This window comes from Halichoeres trimaculatus, unplaced genomic scaffold, assembly GCF_033239565.1.
Source record: "Halichoeres trimaculatus isolate MK-OKI-2021-1 unplaced genomic scaffold, fHalTri1.1 fHalTri1_scaffold_12, whole genome shotgun sequence".
Lineage (NCBI taxonomy): Eukaryota > Metazoa > Chordata > Actinopteri > Labriformes > Labridae > Halichoeres > Halichoeres trimaculatus.
The window spans coordinates 22,173,430-22,200,692 of record NW_027437190.1 but is presented as its reverse complement, the minus strand read 5'-3'; the positions used below and the strand labels follow the sequence as shown (position 1 = coordinate 22,200,692).

Below are 27,263 nucleotides of genomic sequence, written 5' to 3'. Positions count from 1 at the left end.
GTGTCTGTCATCTTATCCCCACATCTCTTTTCCTGTAATCACTTCTTTTGCCTGGTTCTCTTTTCTGTAGCTGCTATCTTCTCATCGTTTGCTGCGGACTCAATGTTTGAGCTTTGTGGGTTGTGTTATAGAACTGTGTGTGTGTGTGTATGTTTGTCTCCATGACTAAATCTAATGCTGTCCAACCAGTCCTGGGGTGTAAAATCCTCTCTAATCACTCTGCCTCTTCTATTTCTCATTTCTAACACATCTCCAATCACTTGTTATTGAACCCAGAGGCATCATTTGAAATGGGAAATGCATTATTGATTTAACCCATTAATTATGCTCCAAGAAACAGGAATCTGCATGCAAAACATCCAACTGCTCCAAGCTGAGAAGTCTTGGATAGCCAGCACTCTCAGGCAATGGTCTCTTAATATGTGTGTCTGTGTTTGAGGGTAGTTGTCATGTAGAGCCACTGCTGTGATCTGTGACCACTGTGTAGCACCTGCTGGGAGCCTCCTGTAAGTCTTTGGCACCTTGTTAACCCCTTCTCTGTTAGAGATTTCTACTTCATCGCCTGTCACCCATCCCTACAGCTGGGACATCATGGGCAACAGCCCTGACTCAAAGTTGAAGTGCACTACAGTGTAAAATGTGAGCAAGGGAGTGAGTAAGAGTTCAGGAGAAAGCTCAGTATTGCCATGCAAAGCACAGTCGTGCTGCACCATCATCCCCTGTCCATATAACTGTCAGCTCAGGGCAGTGATAGAATAAAATCGTCTAGAATGTACAAAAGGTCTTATCTTGCAGGAGGAAATTAAATGTTATTCAACTATGGCTTCTGGCATCACAGCAGCTCTACGTGAAGTATTTACTAAAACATGTCGATTATAGCTTTGGCTAACATGAACGTGGTGTGATCCCCGTCACCTTGACAGTAATAACTGGCTCATCCCAGCCTGAGACCTCTCATCTGACTGGCCGGCCTTCAACGGGAGCAGTCAGTGGAAACATTGGCAAGGCATTACACTCTGTTCAACGTGTGTAATAGCTGGAACTCCTTTTGTTGGGCCCAAACAACGGGGTATAAACAGCAGAAAATAGATAGCTCTGAGTGTTGACAGTGTGCGTGAATGCAGGTCACACATTGTGATTAATTCATGTTATGGTACATTTCAGTTTTCCTAAGTCATTACCCTTCCAAACGACTATTGTTCCCGGGGGATTCAGACAAAAAGCACTCTGAAAAACATGCGTGCGCTGATCCAATCTTCATATATCTGTTCTGTTTACCATCCAGGAGGTTAATGTGATCTCTGCAGGAGTCTGCATGTCGTCACATGCCTCCTGGTTCTCAGTTATTTATCTGCGTATTACACACACTGTCCAGGTGCTGCTCGCAGGTCGTTTATCCTCCATATAGGTCCCAAGCATCCTGATATATGGAGCTGTTACGTTTCAATATCACAACACTGTGCCTGCAGAGCAAACACACTTGCAACCTGTACAGTCCAGCAGCAGGCTTTTCATGGTGTGTGTTAAAGGGCAAGTGTGTGTGGTGACTTGAGTTTTTCCCAGTCATTTATCCTGTTTAAGGCCCTTTACTCTGTTGTCCTCTTCTTAATACGACTTTTACTCGAATGCTCCAGGCTTTTCTGTCCCCCAATTGCTATTCATTAGTGTGGAGAGGTGGGAGAGGTGGAGAGAGACTGAGGCACTTTGTGTTTCAAATGTGGCTTCTTCCCCATTCTCGTACCCGCTGTAGTGAAGCATTTACTGTAGTATTAATATGTACGGCCGCAACTGAAGATTATCTTCATTACTGATTAATCTGCAGATTAATTTTTGATTCCTCATGCAAGCCTTAAAACCAAAAAAATCTGATGATGAAGATGATGTCTTCATTTCTTGTGCCTCCTTATAAGCAGTTCAAAATTCAAAGACACCCAGTTTCTTATGAAATAAGACCGTTAATCCTCAGAATTAAGAAGCTGCTACCAAGAAAGGTAGTGCAATTAATCAGTTATCTGAACAGTGATGGATCTTTTCTCCTTAAATGTTTTGATCCTTCCAGAGTTATTAATAGAACTGTTGTGATGTTTTTCCTGTGTTGTTTTAAACATGCACATTTCATATAGTTCTGTATATTTTTAACATCTTCCCTGTAATAACAGAGTCAAACAAAGATTTTAGTCAACATGAATAAATCGAATGACTTTTAATGTGTAGTGGTGTGAGTTGGCGTGCATGCTCAGATGGATGAATATGTTAATATTGTTGGCATTTTATGGACTTATATTCATAGTGTGTTGGCGGTGACCCTGTGTGAATGAGTGTGTTAGTGTGTGTGTGTGTGTGTGTGTGTGTGTGTGTGTTCCTCTCCCAGTGAGTAGGCAGCGTATTACTTGTCTTGGTGCAATGAGCCAGGCCTTGTATTAGGCAGGTTGAGCTGCAGGGGGAATTTTGTAACACTTGACCTGTTTCACTGAGTCATTTGTGTGGATGGAGAAATAGAGGCAAAGAAGAGGAGGAAGAGAGCAAGCAAGGGAAGGGTGCATAGAAAGAGAAGAAGGGAGGAGGGGGAAGGGTTGCACAAGTGGTTTGGGGTGATTGGAAGGATGAGTGACAATGAGAAGCAATTGGGAGAGGGAGCGAGAACAACAGCTGGGGGAGCCGGAGGGAGGAGAAATGAGATGACAGTGCCTTCATATTTCTCCTTTTCTTACTTTCTCCCTCTCCCGCCATCTCTTTCTCTCACCCATCTCTCCATCCCTGTCGTTCATTCAGCAGCCTCTCAGGCAGGCCTGGCTCTTTGCCTTGCTCCTCATTACTCAGCCCTTCAACCTTAAAGGTCACGAGCACAAACTTAGCGCTTTAAATGCAGAAAATCTTACTTCTTTACGTAACCGATTCTGCCAGTTGTAGTTGGAGGCTTTTTCAGTGTTTGGTCCAAAATGCTGGATGCCAGCTCTCCGCATGGATGTAGTAGTTTTTCATCTGTGAGCTCAGCTGGTGGTCTCCTGCCTCCGAGTTCCAGTCATATATCTGCATTACTTATTCTTGCTCTCTTCCTCTTGTCCTCACATCCCCTGTGTCTGTGTGTTTTCTCTTCCCTCTGGCTGTTTTGAGCATGAAGTGCTGATAAGGACGATGAAAGACATATTAGAAAATGTCAAAGGGTCACCTAACCCCAATTACAAAAGAAAACTTTGTCACATACTCCCTGTGGTGTACAGCCCTGCAGTTGGTTTTGAATTTTATTTATTGCAGCTTTGGGGGGTTTCAGCTGAATTTCTAGGACGATCTGATGAAGGGCTCATGCTCCATGGACCTGAAAATGCCAAAGTATCAGGAGAGCTGCTGAGATTTCTCCAGCATACTTTTTAAGCATGGACACAGCACCGTGTTAAACTCCATTTCTTCTTTTTACATCCATACACTTTAATCAGTTTGGCCATAGCAACAAGCTGCTGCTGAAGCAAAATGAGTTTCCTTGAAAAAAAGAGGTTTTGAACCATTGATGCCTGTGCATGCCCAGCTCTACCTAATTTGTGCAATGAGATTCAATCACGGCATGGACAGAAACCTGATAATGAGAATGTTTCCTGATATCTGGTGTTGATGCAAAAGCTCCCTGAAAGCACATTATCTTAATGTTGTATGCAGATAAAATCACTATTAATGCTACGTTTAAACTGCTCTGAAATTCTGAGAGCACGGCTGAAAGAAACACATTCACCTTTCATGTATTTCTGAGGTTATTTTGGGCTTTTAGTGCCTTTAATCAGAAAGAGGACACTGATTGAGTTGGAAACCAGAATGAGAAAGTAGGAGATGATATGCAGCAAAGAGCCGTTGTGGACTAATGCTGCGTTCCATTTGTACTGGGGAGTAGGAATTTCTGAGTTCTGAGTAGGAACGCCCTGTTGGAGCCCCCCCCCAGGTCGGAATTTCCAACTTGTAAGTTGGATCACCCACACCACCCCCAAGTTCCCAGTAGGAAATTCAAGGGTAAACAGGGGTAAACAGTAATTAAGCTCCTGTTGTTTTCTTTTTATTTTAGAATTTCTGACTAGAGTTTGTCACAATAAATCAGCTGTTCATAGAGTATTATTCAATGTTTATACACAGAAATACTGCTGTTAAGTTTTTCCGAATAGGCAACTGAAATGGTGAACTCAGAGATGACGTCACCCCCATTCCCAACTTCCCGGTTCCGAGTATAAATAGAACACAGCTTCACATAACAATAACAGCCATCAGGCATTCATCTTAATGTCTAATTTGCCAAAATGTACTGTTATTGTGATGTTATCAATTATGGCAGTCGAGTTGTGGCTACTGTTGTCTGACGAGTCAGGGTTACCTTAGCTTTGGAGCTTAGCAGTGTGTTAACCCAGAGTCGGCGTCAGACAAAATTAAACAGGGGGGCATTATGACAGGTGCAGGGGGCACAAATACTTGTTTATTACTGGACTCATAACCATCGTGTAAAATTCTAATTCACATATACAAGGCACTGTACCGCAACGAAAGCCATGTCCCTCCCTCTCTTTTCTCTACCTCCGGTGCGCACACAACCGTGCGCCCTTAGCGCACCAAGATTAGAGTGAACATCAAACACCATTCAATAATCAAAGAACCACAAAACCAAACAATAGTAGTGAGCTTAAGATAGAAAAACTTTTAAAACAGCTGGAGCCGGAGAGTGTTGCAGCTAAATCTCCTGAGGACAGTGTCCTCCCACTCCGTTGTACATCTGTGGGTCAAGTCTCTTTCAAAGGCAAGCTCAACAACCTAGGCCTTTCTATTGTGGAGCATCGCACGTCTTTGAAATATTTATATATCTAAATATTATAATATCTTTTGCTACGATACTACTAAAACTTGTCACACTACTACTACTTTCAAAGCAACAAATACGGCTTCACGTGTTATAGCGAACTGACCCTCGAGCGTTCGCTGGTCTGGCCTCCGCCATGTTGGTTAGCTATGCAGTTTCTACGGTTGTTTCCATGACGATGCACGTCCATCATCTCTCGGGCGGGGAGCCAGGGGTGGGGTATGAAGGGAGAGGCGGGTCTAAATTTGTTTATCAACAACCTCTCCACTCGTTTTCTCCCAGACCGCTGACTACAGCTTTACGTCTCTGCATATGAGGCTTGAGATTTGACAGCTGAGTTTAACCAGTGCCCCCCTTTTAAAGAGACAGTTCAGTTTGATGTGTGGAGTTGTATTTGTCTGCAGTTACTTTTTTTCCCACAGGGAACTTTGGTCATCTTGACCTCTTTGTTGAGAAGCCACACAGAGAGCTGGTGTTAAAGCAAGCTTATCAGAAGTGGTTAACTTAAGCACACACTGGAGCAAATTTTAAGAAAGTTCAACACCAAAACACTATTTAGTACATTTTCAGCTCTTTATTTTGCCAACAGAAAGCCCATTTGTTTTGCTGTATCAACAGTTACATCACACCTGTTCCTCCACGTGCAGTGCATTTATCAGCTGCTCAACTATATATGAGTCAACTTAAGTTTAGCCCAGTTTACCGACAGATGCTGTGAATTTTTACGTTTGTTTAAGATCATTAAAAGCGATAAATGTTGGACTTAATCTGTCTGACAAAGTAAATCCTGTAGAGTTTGTTTTTCCAGCTAGTTCTTCTTTCGTAGCCACCTTGGTATAATCATGCAAACCACGGGTTAATAAACTTACTTTTGAGACAAGTTTTCACTCGGCCTTTCTAGTTTTCAGATTTGTCTCCCAGAAATTGAGGAAAGTCTTAAAAGCAGTGAGTCAGTACAGCAGGCTGTAGCCGTATGTTAGCCCCTCTTGTCCTCTGATTCAAAAACACTTTGAAACCTGGTGACAGAGGCAGTTCTCTCAGCTTGAAGACGTAGACTACCCAACTGCACCACCTGGTATTTTTGGGATCTCTGCTTAGCCGATAGCACAAAAGTTTTTGAGCCTGGCTGAGTCTCACTTCAGTGCACTGCAGGGAGAGGTAGACGAATGTGTTGCTTCTGCAAACAGAACAACAACAAAGTCTTTTTCTAACAGCAAACTAAATTACTGAAAAATCTCCAAAGCCTGCTCTTACACAGACTTTAGTGTTCCAGTAAGGCTTTGTTAAAATGAGCTAAATCACACAGTAGAGCTGACACTTCCTTGTGCCAGTTCTCAGTTTTGTCAGCAAAGGGACCGAGGGGCCGGCTCCCCTGTGAGCAACTTTTTTATTAACAAGTGCCTCATTCACTTGTTAAATGTAAAGCCTAACCAACCCTTTAATATTAGTTAGTGGCTATAGAAGTTGTCTTGTAAGAGAAAAACAAAAGGCTTTTGTTACCTGGATCATATATTTTGCCATGCGTCATGCTTCAGTCCAATCAGTGTTCATGGAGAAGTCGTTTTGAAAAAGATAATCCTCAGCAGCAGAGTCAACCCAGAGAGCTTTGCTCATAACATCCTCCTCACCACCACGGTTTTATGATGCTCTTGTCAAAGATGGATGTGAAGCAACACATTAATTTAAGCAACAGAGAATACAAATCCAAGCCGAAACAGCTTTCCCCGGACTACGTCACTGTACACGTCAAGTAACAGCTGGTGCTGGAAGATAGATTTAGCAGCTGTACCCGAGGGACCCAAAAAAGCACTGGCAACAACTGCAGGCGTTTTTCACACGATATCACACTTTATCTCCATAAAATTTTAATTTAACAACCCCTTTAATTTCCTAAACCTTGCTGTCTCAGAGGCAGGTCGGTTATTAAAAACACTTATGCTGTGAAGCATGTGAGAACTTACAAAAGAAAAAAGATCAGAGCATCTCTCAAGAAACCAAATACATCTAATTTCATCATATATAATAACATCATATAGTTTGCTTAAGAGCTTCAAGATTGTAAACAGTATTTATCAGGCTGCTTAAGCATCATGTGGAGGAATTGAATTAAAATTTAAAGGGTTTTCTGTCTTCTTTTCTTCTGCAACTGTGCAGAGAAAAAAAACAAGTAAAAAAAACACTCACCCTCATCCCTCCTTCTTCAAATCTGCTTTCATTACCCTCCTTGTCCCCCGATCCCACTTGTCGCCTTCTTCACCACTGCTGCCACATCTGCGTACTGTACAGTCGCAGGCTTTGAGTTGTGCTTTGACGGCTGGCCTGGCCACTTTTGACTTTGAGCATGTCCTGCGGCGATAAAGGCTCCGTAGTCAGAGCAAACAGAACCCAGTGTTTGCTGACATTTAGCATTTTACCTCAACAATTATGCATCAGTGCTGACATTCAGCCTTATGCATAAAATCCATGATGTATGTGGCACTTCCTGTAGGCACTGCAGTCGAAAGGGAGGCAAGGAGTATGTCAACAGCTGAGCCACAGACCCAAACAACAAACCAACACGTGCACAAAGAGCAAATATACAATGCAGCAGCTCTGTTATTATTAATATGAACACATGCTTTCAAAGTAAACGTTAAGAAGATTTCTCATGCACTTACACCATCCAGAATTATGAAAACTCTAAAGTCATGAATTTATTCGCACTTGTGCATCTTCATCATGAATTCAAGAACAATCCTGTTCAGCCACACACACTCTTCCTCACACCTCTCTCCCCATGGTACTTCACTTTATTCATTCTTCGCAGATTAATTCTGGGACGACACTTTTTATGATCCCCAATTTATGTCAGCAGTCAGGCAGGCCTGTCTCTCTCACTCTCCCCACTGTTTCCTCTCTTATCTCCTCCGCCTCATGTCTCCGTCTCCCTATACATGTGCGCTCAATGAAACAATGGTACTTTCTAGTAACGAGCAGCCAGTTTGTCAGCTTTAAAAAAAAAGGGAGAGGAAGACAAATGGAAGGAGGGAGCAAGAGGATGTGAAGATAATGGGTTTCTGTGGTGATTAACATTCCATAGTGGCGCGTCAAAGAAAGTGTGACTGTCCTATTGTGTCTTTGCTGACAGCCAGATGAACGGCGAGAGCAGGACCGGTTGAGTCTGTGACACAGAGGGTAATAAACAAAGCATGTCTAATCTGCATCTTATCTGTCTCTGTGTGTCTGAGCATCTCCTCGTGTGTCTGTGTGTGAACCCAGACTGACACATTCACCCTCTTTCTTCTCCCAGAGCAGACCCACGTTTACACAAAGCAGCAGTGAGTGAGCACTTCCTCTCGGTCAGTGAGTCAGACGGCGAGCTGACTAACCGGTCATTCAGTCTGTCGGGAGGGATCACCAGGTTCCTGCCACGCTGCTGCTGTGACACACCTGTCACCTGAAGCAACAGAGACCACGCTGCTTAGACGTGTGTGTGTGTGTGTGTTTGTGTGTGTGTGTGTGTGTGTGTGTGTGTTTGCCAAAAGCTTGAGATTGTATTAAGCAAACCACTCTTGCATTATACTGGGATGACATCACTCCTGCTGTGTGAGCTCTGTTGACATATAGGATTTACTCACTTGGTGGTAAGTGCTTGGCACACAGGTGCTTCTTCCACCTGTCGTCTCCATCATGAGTTCAATTGGTAGTGAAGAAGCGAGCAAATGAAAATGTGTCGACTTTTTTAAGTCATTTCTCTTCACTTCTAAATGCTGCACACATCCAGTACTTCCAATGTGGGACTAAACTCTTTTCTCTGACACCAAACAGTTCTTGATTTTCAGCTTTTGGTGGGACACAGCTAACAGTAAGGGGCCTACTTTGTTGCCCTTGTGGAATATTTTAATCATGGGTCAAATCGTGATTAATGAATCAAAATAATCAACAATTAAAACTTTAGCTTTTCTCTGAAAGATTAAACAAAATCTCAGGGAAGGATTACTCTGACAGCTTTAAAGGTTCATCGAAAATATTGGGGAGCCAAAACATACATTACTTGTTTTTTTTAATCAATGAGTTAATTTTTAACATAGTTTTCAGGCAAATTTTGCAGCAGATGATTTAATAAATACTTAATGAAATCATCTACAGAGGCATAACAAACTCAAACTCTTCTATTTGACACCAGGGTTTAACATTTTGAGCTATAAGCGGACCTAGATACCATTTTGCCTCAGGCTTTTTCATCAATATTCCCCTTCGCTTTCCATGCTGAATATAATCCACAAATGCCCATCTTATCAGGTAGTCTGTCTGGAGGTTGCTTGTGGATTCGCAGCTAAGATCGGTTGATTCTCTGCAGCCCTCGACTTTGATCTTAATGTCTCACCCGCCCCGCATCAAAATGTACATCCGACTGTTCCCTGCTGCTCCGCTGGGCCGTGCAAGCACCCGCACACAGCCAGGTGTGCTTTGAAAGCTGAGCAGAACAGACAGGTTTTTGAGCTAAGCTAAGCCTGGGATTAAGGAGAAATTTACTGCCCATCTAGGTGTGTGTGTAATAGTGTCTATTTCTGACGGCCCTCTGAGAGAAAACGACTGGTTTTCCCCAGGAAGGCATCAAAACCTCTTGCATCATCCGCAGCTTCCACATAGGTGCTTTTGTAATCCGCACTCTCTCGCAGACACTTTGAGAGCACACTGTGAATCCTCTCTTTTCAGGAGCACTTTCATGTGTGTGTATGTTGTCTACTCATGTGCATGCATGTGACTTGAGTTGGGTGTGCATGCGTGTTCCCTCTCCTCTGGCGTGCCTAACCGGCTCTGACACATCTGTGGCTTTTCCAGGCGAATCAGGGCCGGTGCCAAACTGCCAAGAAATCAATGCAACAGACTCTGCTCCCCCCTCCTTTCCCCTCATACTCCTCCACTCCAGTCTGCCCCCCCCTCCTTTTCTCTCTTTTTCTCTCCCTCTCTGTCTGTCTCTCTGTCTCTTCTCTGTCCTTTTTTCTCCCTCTGTCTTGCTCAGAGCCCTTATTAAAAATGGAGTGAGTGTGTGCTGCATATTTAAAATGGTCATGGATGGATTTAAACGGCTGATGGTATTTAGTGTCTCCTCAGGGAGCTGCTATGAGCCCTTAAGCTGACTCCTCTGACTGCAGCCTGACTGACTGGTGAGCACACACTAAACCTCTAATAATGACTTGTATACACACTGTGTGCCACGCTTGTGCATGCACACCCACACACACCCATACACACACAGATACACCCACAGATACTCCCAAACATACACACTCATTATTGCACATTCTGTTGGCTGTGACAAGGACGCCGGTCACGTCTTTTATGCCTCACAATGTGAGATATATTGTGTGTGTGCTCATCGGTCAATAACTCATTAGTCTGCCTGCTTTGATGTAGCAGTGTGTAAATGTTTTTAACTGTTTTTGAAGCTACTCTTACGGGTTCACAGGCGTGCCAAAGTGTGTCTGTTTGAAAGGGTGTGTGCTGCGTGCACTTGTGTGTGCGCGCCTCTGACAAACAGTCAGGGTGGATGTCACACTGAGCCCCTTCAGGTCGAGCAGCAAGTGTTTCTGTCATGTTGTCTTTCATGCTGGCTTGGATTTGGGTTCCAATCTGCTCCCAAGTGTCCTTCACTGAAACACTATTGATTACCCAACACACCCTTCAAGACTGAACATAAATACTGCTGCCGAGAAACACACAAAACACAAACACTCCCTGATAAACAGGCAACCCCCCCTCCCTCACCCAGAGGGGGAGACGGGAGGATTTAAGCAGAGAAAAACTGCGATGCAGAGGTAATATTTGAATATTCAGATGAAAGGTGCATAAAAGAGCATTTTCAATTACGAACCTGTGCCTGCAACCACTTTTGGTTTGGAACAATGAGATCAGTGCATTTAATACCTGGTGGAGAGTGCATCTATTATTGATGCTACAGGCTTTTTGATGGTGTCAGTTGATGTATGTGCAGCATTTTGATATCTTTCATCCCTGATGTGAGGGTTAAAGCGTGTTTGTTGTGTGAGTGTACATACATTTGAAAGCTCCTCAGCTTATCGTCTTATATCAGTGTGTGTATGTTCTTATCCTAAATGTCTGCCTGCACATTCATATGTGTGTGTTTCCACTTCAAAGATGCTCACCCTATTAGAGCTAGAGCAGCGGCAGTGCTGCTGGTGAACAGCTGGTTACCTGTTCAGGATGTAGCCTACCTTGCACCCATTGACAACTGGAATAGGCTCCAGCCCCTCATGACCCCAAGAGAGGAAAAGGAGAAAAGATGGACAGATGGATAGACACAGCATTCAAAGGAAACAAAAGAGAAACACATTTTAGATTGCGAACAAAAGTTTGTTGTATTCCCCCGATTTTCTGCCAGAGGCTCAGATTTAAAGTGTACTGAAAGTGTTCAGTAGCCAGTGTGTATTTCGTATCAGGACTTGAGTTGCATCCTCTTTACAGAAGCATAAATCACCAACCCTCCAAGCCAAGCAGCCAATCAACCACATTTAAACACTAATGAATCCATTCTTTATTCTCATACAGATAAATTGAACTCTGAATGCTTGCTTCACCACTTTCCCATCCCCCTTTGTATTCTGTTGTTTCTTGCCACTTGCTCCCAGCAGCAATGCCTAACCCAGCAGCAGCGGAGGAAACGTCTTTCTTAATGAGCGCTTGAATTCGAGTTCAGCGAGAGCGTAGTTTTTGGGTGTCTCGACAGCGCACTTTGTTGTGGCTCCTCTCGGGGGACGGAGGATGAAGAGGAAAGTGAATGAATGTGGAGAGCACGTAGGAACATTACGGCAGTGTGTGTCATTAATCAGTGGCTGATGAGAGGCAGTTTGAGGGGAAGAGGGGGCCTATTACTGCTACGGCACTCTGAGGACACAGTATGAGGCTCTTTAACGCTGCCTGCTTTGTGGTCAACAATAAAGCAGGTACAAACACAGTAAACAACACTTGAAAGGGAATCATTATCTCAACAAAAGAACACAGCGGAATTTGAGCGAGGGGTATTAATTTGATACGTCATTAGGCTTCAACTTTTCTGTCACGAACAGCACTTTGTCTCCTGTTCCCTGATTTCTTCCCCTCCTACTCATCCATCTCCCCACCCTCCAGCTTAAATCTTCAATTCTCTCTTTTCCCCCATGTTCTCATATGCTCTACACTTTTCTTCACCAGCTCTGTCTTCCCCTCTCCATTGTTCGTTTCCTGGCACCAGTGTGAGGAACTTTGTAAGAGGGCGACATGAAGGGTGCTCTCATGTGAGTCATGCGAGGGTAGAGAGACTCTCCTCGCTAAAGAAGCCGTTTCCAAGTCTGAGACGTTAGTTTTTTCCTTCATTATATGTAACGTTTCTGCACAGCAGCAGCTGCTGAAGAGGCTGTAGTGCTGCAGTACGCAGAGGCTATTACAGTGTAGCATCCTGGCTGTAGGGGAGAAATCTAGGAGGATAGCAGAGTTTCAGGTTGACTGTGGTGGGTAATGAGGTGAGAGTCCTTTCTTGCCAGAGGTTAGCGGTGGTTAGGAGGGCAGGTAAACACACCAGCTGCTCCTGACTGGCTGGCCTGAAGGCCATGGTGACACTGGCGGAGCAGGAGGGAGAGGGTGAGGGAAGCAGAGGGGAGGAGGGAGAGGGGAAAAAGCAGGGCAAGAAGATGGATGAGAAGCCCAGAGGCATTTAGAGGTAAAATAGGTGGCTGGATATTACCAGATTGCAATGTTTGGTGTAATTTACAGTATTTACCCTGGTGGGCAGCTTACCCTCTTAAGTCAGCTCCTATTACAGCTGCTTCTTACCTCATTTTAATCTGTAAATGTGATCTAAGCCGACAGTAATAACCTGATTACTCTCCAGCTTGCATACAAACCTGTTTTCCTCTGTGTGTGTGTGTGTGTGTGTGTGTGTGTGTGTGTGTGTGTGTGTGTGTGTGTGTGTGTGTGTGTGTGTGTGTGTGTGTGTGTGTGTGTGTGTGTGTGTGTGTGTGTGTGTGTGTGTGTTACACTTATTTAAAATGTAGGACACCTGCTGCTGTTTGAAAGGGCCTTTGAAAGCCTCACTTTCTTACTCTTACAGGAATAGTACATGGATAAGAAGATCAAACCTCATTTCAAGTCAGCGTTCAGTATGAAGCTTCACATACAGGACGTGGTTATCTCAGCTTATTGTGGTGCGGCAGTGAGAAACCGGCTCCTCATCAGACTTAAAGAATCCATCTAAAGCTCTGTAGTAAACAAGTTATTTATATTGTTTGTTTAATCTTGACAAAATGCAAGAGTAAGAAGACTGTGAAGTTTTTCTCTTTAAGGTGTGTAGTTATCTGCTTCAGCTCGCAACATCTTTAGACAAGAGCGGCGCTGGTGTTAGAATCTAATTTTGCAGCTTCCATTTCACCTGTGAAAGGAAAAAGATTACAACAACAGACCAAGACTGGATCCAGGAGCACTTACCTGGACTACTCAGATCAACCCAGATCAGAAATGAAAGACCTCCTAAAACACATCGTCAGGTTTCTAAAAACTCCTATTCTAGATTTCACTATATTTTTCCACACTTTAGGCCAGATCCTTACCCTGAAACACTAAACCTATGCTGGTTGTATCTGGACTTTAATGGTCTTATAGTAAAAATAAAAAGTGAGACCTTAGTTTGTTGCATTTCTACAAACAAAATCAAGGTCTCAGCGGCTCTGTTTCAGAAGGTCTGCCTCTGTGAGATAATCTGGTCTGGGTCTGACAGGTTTAGTTGTAACAGCAGTGCTGCTGTTTTTTTGACAAAGCTGTACAGTGGAAAACAATGATCACCTCTGAGAGTTGTGGTGTGAGCACAGCAGTTGTATAAATCAAAGTAGAAACACATTCCTTGTGACAGACAATGGTACGAAGTAAGTCCAGGACCAGGTTTCCTTAACATCAGTATTGTGGGCTAACTTTAGCATCATCAGGGTCACAGAGCCAGGTTAGCTCTGATACCATGCACGGTAGGTGAGTGTGAGTGATGAATGTCTGCTCAGGTGTATTTACCCTTTTCACGTAATTTACTTTCTCAGTCTTCATGAGGAGCAGCGCTCTGATTCTGTGGTGATTTTGTTTTTCTGTGGGAATCTAAAATTCAAATCACAATCTGAAGTCAGTCCTGATGAAAAATGTATTAGATTGGTTGATTAAATTATGAATGTGTGTTTTGCATGTATTTATGATAAAAACAGGATAACACAGTTCTTCAGCGAAAAAACAGTTGTTTGGGGATTTAGCAAACATTACATATATCACGATAAAAGGCTACTGCATTAATATTGGAAACACATTATTGTGTTAATGATTTATTCCTTCCAGCACTTTCTCAAGAGTTTCTCTTTTTAATTAAAACAGCTTTTTGTTTTTTCCTCTCTTTTATGATTTATTGATTTTGTTTTGGTAAATATACAAGTTAATATCATCATTTCAATTTTGAGACAATCCTGCAAAGCGTCAAAATTAGTTCAGTTTATTTTAATTTAAAGTGCTAACATGGGTTTTGGATTGGATGTGATGCCTGATGCCTCCCTTGTTTTTTGAGGACCTGTTACTCCTCTGCTAAGCACCTGTTCTCTGTTTCCAGCTCTACCTGTTACCTGCTATCCCTCTCCTATCTGTGAGTGTGTGTGTGTGTGTGCGTGTGTGTGTGTGTGTGTGTGTGTGTGTGTGAGAGAGAGGAGCAGAACCAGAGTGCTGCTTGTAGTACAACAGATCACTCATGTCCTGAGTGGACAGCTACATTTGGCTAATGTAACCCCGCTTTCTCTGCTGGCTGCAGCCATCCACCTCAGTGCCAGTACAGAGTGGACTGTAAATATTGACAAGAGAGACAGCAAGAGGCAAACCGCGACCTTGTCAGAGAGGGAAAGAAAGAGAGGGAGATGGAGGAGAGGATAGGGGGTGATGGAGGAGAGAAAGAGGGGAGGAGGGGGGCTGGAGAGAGAAAGAGTTCTTGCCTTCTCCCAAGGCAACTGAGTGTGCTTTGATGCACTGTGGCAGGGAACACACTGTCTCCCCAGAGAAGGAGAGCAGAGACACACACACACACACACACACACACACACACACTTACACATGCGCACCATGAAGCGTTTTCACATTAACCACCACACAGCTTTTAAAAATATCAAAATGCACACACACAAGCACACACCACTGCACTTGATGATGCCCCTGCTCACAGCGTGCACATCCAGACAAGTGTCGGTGACACAGATTTAATCCACAGATGGTTGAAACACACAAGGTTGAAGCTACAGAAACAAAGAAGATTTGAAATGACCAGCGCCACGACCGCAATGAACACACACTCTCTCTGTCACATACACGCCTGCACTTCCTCCAGACGAACCCAGAGAGCTTGTCCTCTCTGAGCTGCTCAGCTGGTTGTGTTGTCTGGATGAGCACAATCAATGAGATCTGATTTGTTTGTGTATGAGGAGTATCATTGTCATGAGTGCAGTGAATAGTAAACGATAGTGAAGTGGACGGTGGGCGCCTTAAAACTAATGGTAGAGATAGCTGCAGCACTCCACACTGTGGCACTTGAATTGATTGTGAATAATTTAAGTGTGTGTGTTTGAGTGTGTGTTTTCAGGCCTGCAGCTCATGTATGCACCTTCTAAGTAAAGCCACCAGCTTTACTTTGTTCTATTTCTGCTACTTTTTGTTTTTTTCCTCTTTGCTGTCTTCCTTTCTCCCCTCCTCTCCCCTCTCCCCTCTCCCCCTCCTCACTTCATTCTGTGTTGTTATCTTCACGTTGATTATTGGGTTACTGTGTTACCGCAGACTTCAGCAGGTGTATGCACATCAACCTGAGTGAAAGCGTCAATAGATGGATGGATACGGTTTGTGTTTAACCTCAGAACCTAAAGGCTGGGCTTTTTTCTTTTCTCTTAGTGAGCAATGAGATTACATGTCCTGTGTTTTATCTTAATCTCTTTCAGAGGCCATCAATTCATTCGGTCCTAATCTCATCTCCGGGCACTCTGCTGCAACTCTGCTAGCTTTGTGTGTTTTTCTACACAGGAGCAGTTTCTGCATCCTGAGTTCCAGCGTAGTGGAAAAAAGCTCGAATTTCAGTCATAACCAGTTTTTCTTGTACTTTTCAGAGCAAAACCTCTCCTGAAACTTCTAGTGACATCTCAAAAAACAACAAAGACAAACTCACCAATACTAAAAGGGAATACTAAATCAGGAATATGTTTGCTCCTTCAAAGACATTAATGGTGTTGGGGTGATCAAACGGTGTGGGTGTATATAATTAAGTAGACATTTCTTACTTTCCTTGCTGAAAAGCAGACTCTAGAGTGACTTGAAAGAGCGAAGGGGGAAAGAGGCAGAAGATAACACGCAGGGAAATACGCAAGAGGGTCAATCCCACAACGTCAGCACCACATGGCCAAGGCCGCTGCCCGCTGAGCCGACCCGATGCCTCTAGCTTGGATATTTTTGGTCAACTGTCCCTTTTTAAGAGAGTCGAGCTAACCCATTAGGAATGAATTTGATCAGCCGCTGCAGCGGGATTGTGTTCCAGTGACCAGTGGCTCTCTAATCTCTTAAGCCAAGACCAGCCACATGTACATCTCAGCCTCTTCTCCACTGGACCTATTGTAGATGATTGTATTTATTTTGAAGTTGGATAGAAGGTATTTAGGGTAGTTGGAACTTTTACAGGTGTGTTAGTGCATGTGTGTGTTTACATGTGTGTGTATATGTGTGTGAGATTTGGGGAAGAGGTCAGGAAGGGTAATAAAAACAGGCTTATCTCCTCTCGTTAGGCACAGCAGATAAGGGATGCGGAGGGAGACGCTGCAGATTTGTGCTGTCGTATTACCGGGCCAAACAAGTGAATACCAAATTACACTGGCGATGGAGCGGGGATGACAGGAAAGAGGGATGTTGGGAGTGAAAAAAGATGGATGGATGGATGGATGGATGGATGGGTGGAAGAAAAAGAAGAGGGGAGGAGGGAGAGATAAATGCAGCGAAAGCCGCGGCTGTGCGTGGGGAAGCTGAGGATAGGCAAGCATGTTAACCTTAATCCCTTCAGGGAGCGGCGTAAACACACAGGAAGAGAGAACAAGGTATTGAGTGGAAAAGAGAGGGATGGAAGATCTTTGTCTCAGCCCTCTCTCCTTCATCCCCCTCAGTGTGTGATCAGCCAGTTTCAGGCAGTAGCAGCAGCCGGGAAATCCCTCAGAAGCCAGCGTCTTAATCACAGCCTTCATCTTACTGGGCTCTTCCTCCTGCCTCACCCTCTTTTTCTTCCCCTCTTCTGATTCCTCTCACCTCTTCTCTCTCCCCCTCAATGTCATTCTCTCCCCAAACTCTGCTGTTTGACTTCACAACTTGACTCATCTCTCAGCGAATCCTCTTTCGCTGAGCACTCTCCTCATTTCATCTCTTTCCTGTCAGTGACTCACATGAAGTTTTAAAAAAGAGTGCTGATCTGTCTGCTGAATGCCTTTCCTCCTCCTCTGAAAGTCGACAGAAAATGTAGCAATAAAAGGTAGAAGTCAAAGAAAAAAAAAAATCTCGCCACTGGCCTGTACTCAGCCATGCGTCCCAACGCTCCAGAGATTCTGGTGGTATTTTCGACCTCGCTGAAGTGGTTCTGTGGTAATTTTAAGACAGTTTCAACCAACCATCCAGCCTCATATCCTCTTCCTCCGCCTCCTCTGGGCCTCATGGGAATGCACCGGTCTATGGTTGACTGACTGGGCAGGCAGGGGTGAGCAGAGGAAGGCGTCCATATAGGGAAAAGATAGATGCGTATGGAGCTGGATGGTCCCCTGCATTGATCTGCTGACAGATTTCGAGTTGACCTTTAACTGAGTTTGACCACCTCCTCATTCTGGAGAAAGATAAATACAACAGCACAGACAGCGATACAGAACTTCTCTGCCTCTGGGGCTCCACTGGAATATATTACAATGTTTGTATCCTCACTTTGTGTCTATATGGATGTTAAGTGTGTAAATAGATGTGTTTCTGTGTGCATGGGATGTTTGTCTTGAAGGAGAGAGGCAGCAGGGCAAAGGTTGAGCTGCAGAGTAACATGTCTAAATGTGTCAGACTGTGGGATGAGGTTACAGCAGAGGATGCCATCTGCTTCTTAATACAACGTTTGTATTAGTGTGTGGGATTTATGTAACACTGTGTCTGCTGGTGAGTACATGTCTTGTTTTACGTCCTCGGCAGCAAATAGCTTCAGAGATTTAAGCGGGTCCAGCAGACTTACAGTACACCCTCCCTTTCTCCCTCTCTCTGTCTGGGATATTTCATTAGTGAAAGACATGGCTTCCATCCAGGGCCAACACAGAGGGCACGCTCTCGAGTCAAGTCATTCACACAAACGCACCCCACCTCAATCCTTGAAATTGGGCTCTTTTTTTCCTCTTCTTCTCTATCAGAGGTTATCAGAGCGGAGAGAGCAGCTCTCTACCTGAAACCAGCTGAGTGAAACTCACTCTGGTTGGATAATGACACCGAGAGATAAGAAAGGGTGGGTGGGTGGGGCCTTTTAAAGGGCTTTTAAAAGAAAACCTAAGAGAAAAAACAGGGGGAGGATGGTGTGAAGATAAACAGACACGGCATTGGAATGAGGAAGCAAAACTAAACAGCACATGAAAGACAAGACAGGTCTCAGTGTTATCTGTGAATGAATGTGTCCTGCAGCTGCTCAGTGTGTTGGTTTTTAAAGAGACACAGCACCACCATGTGGCAGACAGATGACACAACAAAGATGTGAGATGTGATTTAGATGTGATGTGCGTGTTGCCAAATTTCAGCCGCAACAGTTGGAAGTGTAATAGAGCGTGAATGCCAGCTTGTATTTCACATCCAGTCGGTCTCAGTTGCTTGAGTTTTTGTGAAGATGCCCAGGTCTTTTGTTTATTTTTTCGTGTGTGCTTTTTTGCTCAAATAATCCCCTTCATACCCTTAGATTCCTCCATGCAAAACACTCCCTCTACAGAACCAGCGTGACTCGGCTTCAAATGCAAAGTAAAATATCCTCCAACGTCCTCCATGGCAGTGCTTGTAAAATATCTGACTAATTATTCAGCAGCGCTCCATTTGAAGTTCCTTTTTTTTGTCCTTTTATCACCCAGAGTCATAAATATAAAAGACAGCCTTTTATGGGTGAGCTGAAACAAAAGTGTGTTTTACATGCTCCCCGTTAGACACTTTTAAGATTGTTGAATGAATAATTAGTTTTCATTTCCTGCAGCATCGCCTCAGTTCTCCCTCCAGCGTAGTAACAACTTGTCCTCATGTCTTCATTACAGAATGTTAAAAACTATCCCAAAGCCTGACAGTGTATCTAGTTATGCAGAGGTATCAAACAAAACAACTCATGTTTCGAAGATGGTTGTTAATTCCTAGTAATTTATTCAAAGCTCATTTTTATTGGACATAACCTTCAGTGAGGGTAATAAGCTGGTAATATAACAGTATTATTATGTATTAAAAAGGCACTGTGAGGAGTTTTTAGCTGAATTTGAAATAGTGATGCCTCCTCCATGGTAGTAAAATAAGATTATCAGCTACCTGATAGGTTCTTTCTTTATACTTAGGTTTAGTGTCTGTGTTGGGGTCAGATTTTCAGAGAAAACAAACCAATAAAAAAAAGTTCATTTTAGATCCAGGAATAGCAGAAAAGTGAGTTAGCTTCTCCTGAGACTATTTTTTTCCTTATTTAATATTTATTCATGTCTGAAGGAGAGATTAGAAAGAAAGATTGAGAAATGTTGAAGCATTGTATTAGACCTGTTAAACCAGCAATTTATCCATTAAAATGTCTATCAACAGGATACCAGTACACGAATGCCTCACTGCTCTTTGAGGATGGGAGTTAAACTGTGGGTAGATTTACTTTATTCAGACATTAATTGAGATACCGGAGCATGCATCATGGCACTGAGTTAACCTACAGTGATAAATCTGTGTCTTAGCATTGTTTCTTTCCAGTTAATAGTTTCACATAGCTACAAATCATAGAAAAGCAGCTTTAGCAACTAATATATGCTTGAGTCAGAGACACAATTTGATGAAAGTGGGTGATGGTACTCATGGGAAATGCGACTTCATCTTGGAATACTGTACCACTTGAATTCAGTTCAATTTGATTTAAACTTATTGATCTATCCACCTAAAAAGCAACTTCTAAAATGTCAAGGGTATCACAGAGACATACAGACGACTATGAATTGTACTTAAAAGTTACATATGCAATGCAGTCTGATTGCAAGGATCTGACTGAAATAAATCTTTTGTGTCTTTGAGGTCTCAATCACCGGTCTTATGCTAAAACTTCAGTTTCCAGTAGAGCAGACATTATCAGAATGTAGATATTGTTGTTATCTAATAGCACATGTTTTATTTGGCAAAATAGCTCAGAAAGCAAACCCCTTTTGTCTGCATTTTTGGCATTTGTGGTTTTAATCATTATCATAATAACTCTTTTAGTTGTCCAGTAATATGTTCACAGATGGAAAGGAAAAAAACGCTGATTTTTTGATGCTGTTTTTAAAACACTAATCAGGCGAATCAAGAAACGCTGTAACTGTGTTGTAATCTACAAATTAAACTCATACTCTGCTCCATGTATAAGCTTGTGTCCCTTTAGACCCAGAAACTACTTGAAATGCAATGAGGGCACCACATGTTGGTTCTGGTCCCCAGACAGAAGCAAAATTAAGTTTAGCGTCAGGGGAAAAAAACAATGTAGAACTTATTTGTACCCCACAGAATACTTCCAAATAACATAATTAACTCAGTTCACCCCATCAAAAGGGGATTTTCTGTTTAGTCTATCTAGGGAACTCTTTTTTTGTCATCATTAAAGAGCTGGAAGCTCGGTGATTATTGTTGTGACTGTGCAGATTAAGGTGTACACTGTGCTTTTAACACTGAAGCTTCTTAGTAACTTTATTTTTCTATTTCTTGTATTTGATTATACTTTTCCCAGGTTTTACTTTTTAATGTCTTCAATCAAGAACAGCAGCAAGCCTAAATTATAACAACATGACCTCAAATGAGTGTTTGTAAAGCCCATTGTGATGGCAGACAGGAACATGCAGGCTTTTTGTAACACTGGGTTTAATAAAAAGCATCAAAGAGAGGAGGAAAACCAAAGCTATTGTACACGAGGGAACATGTTGGGTCATCGCTGAGAGACGATGTGCTGAGTTGTTATAAGTGATGGAAAGAGATGATCATTAGGACACTTTTGTATGTGAGGAAGAATGGAAATTACTTTGGGAGAAATTCAAAGTAGTCTATTGTTAGAGGAGAATTGTAATTAGGGGACTAACAACATTCAATCATGACCCGTCCAATTACTGCGACCATAGTTTGTTCTCATCAAATGAGCTTCAGATCCTCTCTGCCCTTTACCGCCCCCTCATTAGCATAATCCCCTGGGAATACAGGGGGGATAATGAGCCGGGCTGCACCTTCAGTAAACACACAGTGTGTGTGTGTGTGAGTGTGTGTCTGTGGTGCGCGTGCGCCCCCATGTGGGTGCATACATTATGGATGTGTGTGTGTGTGTGTGTATCAGAACATGTTCAGTGTAGTCATGGTTCATTAGTGGAACCTCTGCATGATTCCTCTGGTTCGTCTTAATCACCCATGTGACTCAACGCTCTAATCAAGACCCTTCCTGTAACCCACCCACACACACACACACACACACACACACACACACACACACACACACACACACACACACACACACACACACACACACACACACATACACACATACACACACAATCTTTTACGAGGTCACCCTTAGTCTAAGGTTTGACCGTACCTGCAGTTTAATGTGACTTCTCCAGATGTTAGTAGAATAAGTTGCTCTCCGAAATATTCAGCAGTCTCTAACTTCATCTGCAGATATTAAACAAGTCTAGCCTAGTTAATCTCTATCGTCAGATTTTTGCTTGTAAGTGGTAAGATCTACTAGTTCCTGTTCTTTTAACTAATCTCCTCACTGGACTTCTTAATCCATCATAATGCAGGACATACTGACATTGGCACCTTTTATCACTGATTGATAAGATGGCAAGCTAGGAAACTTGCAGGAAGTTGGGGATGTCATGCTTTATGAACCAGACAGTTTGAAAAAAAATCCCGTCTTATTTGCTATTCTGTATGCATATGATGTAAACTAAAGCTCCTGTGATAAGTTTTAAGCAGTTAACCTGCCTATTCTACTGGCAGGGGGTAGGTGCCAGTTGTCAGTGTTGACTGCATTGTTGAAACAAACTCTTATGTCAAATGTTTCCACTGAGTCTTACATTTGTCCATTAAAATAAAGCATGGGGAGATTAAAATTATAATTTGATAAATCTTATGTACAAGACAAAACAACAAAGCAAGCAACAGCAACAGGCCTGTCAAAATAGACATGACTACATAAAGATTTTCACAAAGTGTGAAGTTACTAAACCAAACCAGCATTTTTAAAATTGTTCTTTTCGACAGTATTAAATTATTATTTCTCTCTTTTTGTATTTGTTCAGGCACCCGTCTTCCAGAGAAAGGAGCAGCTACAGGCAGCATCATTGGAGCTCTGATTGGAGTCATATTACTCCTGGCCATCATTGGAACAGCCATCGCAATGTACCGCAAACACAAGAACAAAGAGTGAGTATCTGTGGGACTCACTGTCTTCAAATTAGCCCTTAGAAAAAATATTGTGCTGTATGTCTCATACTTCAGTGACTTAATGCAAGGGCTGTGTGTGCTTGTGTTTCAGTGGACCACCTAAGTACAAACCTCCTCCCCCAAAGAAGACCAACAGCTCTGCTAGCAGGGTGAGTTAGCAGTGTTATCAACCGGACAACTGTTCCTGAACTCACTGAAAGGCAAACAGTTTGGAGTAATTCTGCTGAAATATGCTCACTGATGTGTGTGTGTATGTGTGTGTGTGTGTATCCAGCAGCTAAACACAGGTCCTCCTGCCCCTGTGGCTGATGACAGACCTCTGCAGGATCAATACTACTCTACCCAGAGTCCTGAGCCAGTCACAGTGAGTAACTGTTGGTTAAAAATGCAGAGCCACAATACTGCAACCAAGATGTACATTATTTACAGCGGGGGGTTTTGTATGATTTTAAGAACCCACACAGAGTGAACGCAGAACAGAGAGTGAAGCAGTGTGAGTCACACGGCTACTGTTCTGTTCAACATGATTCATTTTACCAACATTTTCAGATGACTTACCTTCATATAAGTATATAGTTGTATAAAGCAGTACAACAGGTTGTTTCTGGTTTTCTTTTTAATTAGATATGATAAATAAATAAACTAAAATACTAAAATTGAATTATTCACTAGTTACAATTCTCTTACTACACAGATAAAAGTAACCCCTACAACCCTTCAGTATCCAGCAGTATGTTTATTCTCACATGTCTCTTGTAACTGCACAAATGTTCCACTGTTAAAGGGGAAAAAATTCAAATGAAGGTTGCACAAAATCCATCCAAAACCAGCAATGTTAGATATTATGCAGAGTTAAATTAACACCCATGCTTGTTGCAGAATGAGATGCAAAGCGCTGAATGTTTCCACAGAGGTCATTTTGTAAGTTCTCAGATAATTCAAGACGGGTCTGTTATTTATGTATTTCACCATGTCAATATCTCATCAGCTAGAATGAAACGGCAAAAATGCGAATGAGTTGCAATCTTATTGTTTTCCAAAAAACAAATAGCTATTTAATTACCGATCTGTTTGTTGGGAGTCAGTCAGAATAGTGAGAATAATCTAATCTCAAACACCAACGGCTGGAGTTTGATGAAGATGTCTCGCACTGCTGCAAAACACAAATAAACTTAAAAGAAATCATTGAATGTTGGATAAATGATAATGGTTTTTCACAGTGTAGTTTTACAATTGTATTACTACCTTATTCACTTGTGGAACCAGAGTTATGAGCCAGAGAAAATAAGGATATCACTTAAATACACAATGCAGTATGATAAATACAATAGAGAGGGAGAGTAGGAACCTTAGAATGAAAAGTATCGAAATGTAATGAAGATTAAAGGTTGATGTTGCCACCCCAAGGACAAAACCATACCACATACTGGTATTTCTTTATTGAATATGTTAAAGTAGTGTTCTCAATGAATAATCTCACACTGCTTTGTTTTAACTCTCAAATGTATGACACATCTGAAATCTTGGGTTGTAAAAAGTAAAAAAAAAAAAAAAGTAAAATGACTCATCAAAGGGTTTTAATAATAACACCTGTGAATGTCATAAACAGCTAAGATCTTCAAACAGAGGCTTAAAAAATGAATTTCAGGATTTTGAAAATAAGATTAAAAAGGAACATTGTTAAAATGAACAGAAGAAATTAAGTTTCATTAATTTGTAGATAGATAGATAGATAGATAGATAGATAGATAGATAGATAGATAGATAGATAGATAGATAGATAGATAGATAGATAGATAGATAGATAGATAGATAGATAGATGGATAGATGGATAGATGGATAGACAGATTTTATTGTCTGCTGTGAAGGTGACATAAATTCTTCTTTGACATGGCTCAAGACAGCATGTACAACTTTTGTATAAAAAAAAAAAAAGGCATAAAATTATAACAAAACGGAAAAAACAGAACAGGCAGAATGTTCAGCTATTTGTTGTTATTCAGGAGGGTTATGGTTGAGAGGATGAAGGTTTTTATATGTGGGTTTTTTTTGGGCCAGTGGAACTTTTCATTGTCTGCCTGATGGCTGTAATTGGAAAAAGGGATGGAGAGGGTTAGAGGGGTCCTCTGTGATCAGGATGAAGTATTTAAGCATTAAGTAACTGAAAAGAAAATTTCACAGGTGGGTTAATGAAGATGTCTGAATCTCAGAAGGGGGCTGTGAAAAATCTAATGGCCAAAGGCAGGAATAATTTCCTGTGGTGCATTTCAGTAGAACAAGATATTATTTCTATGGGTTTGTGTCATTATTGTAACTTTTCAAGTCAAATGATCTGAAACAGTCACAATTTTACTGAAATTATGGGCAGGGAGTTGTTGATTCATTTTCTAGACTTTCAAAAACTGACTTAATGACACCTTGTGTACAAAAACACACAATGTTAATAAGGCTTTAACAACTTGTGTTTGGAAAGAAACCTGATTTATGTTGCTTGCACAGAAAGGTAGAAATTATTTGTCACTGACTCAAATTGAAGTAAACTTTGGTCTTGTTTCTGTCAGGACCTGGATGCCTACCATGGTGATGAGGAGTATGCTGTAGATGACAGGGAACATTACTACTCTGCTGCCCCCTCTGGTTGGGATGATCCCAGAGACAACGAGGTCCCGCCTCCTTACATGCGCACAGACAGCGACCCCCAGGACTATCACCAGGGCCCCAATGTCAACCGCGGGGACAGCTTTGTGTCGCCCGCCATGTTTGTGTGAGAAGACACAGAGGAGGAGGAGATGTGCGTGTGTGTGTGTGTGTAAATATGTGTGTGTGTGGTTGGGTGAGTGAACATTTCTGGAGGCTTAAGGCAGAGTCAAATGGCTCCAGATCTGAGGATGGAAAGTGTGAGGATTTAATATGAATGTTTAATGCTTAGCTCTGATTTCAAGCGTGTGCTGTTCTTTTATTGAAGAATATTTATCTGTGATGAGGTTAGTTGAAATCTGTTCTCTGAAGTAATCAGATTTAGATGTGAGTTGTTCTTTAAAACCCTGATAAGCCAGAGCCAGGGAGACATAAATTTTGCTTACACACTGCATTCTCACAGCTACAGGAACACAATTCAATAAACATCCTGAAACTGTGGAACAAACTGATGTTGTTTCAAATACCATATGGCTGCTGTTGAAGGTTACATCATAGTCAGGAAATGAGCACATTTTTAAGTTCACTGTTGCGATGTGAAAGCAGATGTTTATGCCTTGCATTATTGAATACTGAGCTGTTACAGGCTGTGGTTACTGACATGTTTGGTTAACAGAAGCACAATATGACACCACATGTTACCTCTGTCTAGTCATCTCTGATGGCTGCCATTGGTTCTCAAACCCAGCTGGCATGGAGTCGGTGTAAAACAGGCGCCCTGTGGTGAAGCTATTAGCAGCAATTAATCAGGCAGCGCCGAGATGAGACTTGCAGACCGTGACGACATCGGCGTGTAAAACTGCAGCCAGGGGGGTTAACTGCTGGAGCAACTCCTTATTTATGTTAATGTTTGATTTAGACTTAGTTTTTCATCATCTTTATTACTCACGTCCTCTGCATCTGCCTTCTTTGTAAATGAGGAGAAATCAGCATATAGCTCAGCTCAGGAACAGATCCAGACTGATCAAACGCATAGTATTTTAGCTGTAATCATAGATTTTTTCTTTTTTTTTTTTTTACTTGCAGTTATCCATCCAGCGTTTAAGCCATAGTACACAGCCCTGCTTTGCTTGAACATGAATACTTGCAGTGCTGTGTTTTTGGGGGTTATCTGTTACTTTAAAAGAACTGCAAACTTGTGTGCCTGTTTTTATTTTTATATGTTTTTTTTATTATCCACGTTGTCCTTCCAACATGCTCAGATGGATTAGAATAAATCTGGATTACGTCCATGAAATCTGTTTCAATTTATCTCCCTGGTGGGGGATTAAATAGTTGTTTCTGGATCTCTGAAAGGGGTTGACACGGAGCCTGCTAGTATACTGATTTGTCTGTCCAGTATCAGGGTCAAGGGTTAGACAGGTTTAATTTCTGTCTACCCTAAAATAACCCAAAGGTTAACTCTCTGTGTTTGTGCCATCCACTTATTTTTTTCAGAATATTTTTTGGAGAAATGTGATCTAATTGTGTTTTCACTGATATTTTGGGGTTTTAAACCATTTTACTCTTCATGAATTATATTTCTAAACTTGTCTTGAAAAATGTTGAATCAATAAACATTTACATTTTGATCTGCTTAAATTTAATAAACTGGATTTATTCTTTTCTTTATTCTTTGCTGCTATATTTATCCCAAGCTGTATTTCCACCATTTGGCCATATGGTAGCAGTATGGACTAAAAGCATTGGAGGGTTATGCATTGCCATGACTCACACCTCACAAATTGAACACCCTTAAAAACTGAAAACTATGAACATTTTCATGCTTCGGATTTAAATAAGTCTTATCACCACCTAGAAGCTTCAGTCTAAAATCTACGCATAAGAAGAAAGAGACACAAGAAAAAACACAAGTTAGTGCTGTTCATCTGCAGCCGTAGTACCCAAAATGTCCAAGTGAGGGCTCTAGATTTTAAATCCTGCACTGCATGATCCTTCAGCTCTCCTGATACAGCAGCAGGCGCTTGTTCTCTGCCTCCTCTTCTCTAGTCTGACTCATCTCTTTCTATCTTAAGCTGCATTTCCTCC

At 42.1% G+C, this 27,263-nt stretch overlaps 1 protein-coding gene across 2 annotated transcripts in view; it reads left to right on the top strand.

The window, feature by feature from the left end:
• The window catches only part of LOC141800314 (nectin-2), an 86,463-nt gene extending 59,737 nt beyond the window's left edge, over nt 1-26,726 (top strand). Inside the window, exons 7-10 of one of the 2 annotated variants that reach the window (XM_074682751.1) lie at nt 22,393-22,516; nt 22,629-22,686; nt 22,815-22,901; nt 25,100-26,726. In XM_074682751.1, coding sequence (XP_074538852.1) covers nt 22,393-22,516; nt 22,629-22,686; nt 22,815-22,901; nt 25,100-25,306 — 476 coding nt within the window. In that variant the 3' untranslated portion in view covers nt 25,307-26,726. Of the gene's footprint in view, nt 1-22,392; nt 22,517-22,628; nt 22,687-22,811; nt 22,902-25,099 lie in introns of both variants that reach the window. The other variant, XM_074682750.1, reaches the window with a different exon arrangement.
• The last annotated feature ends 537 nt before the right edge of the window (nt 26,727-27,263 follow it).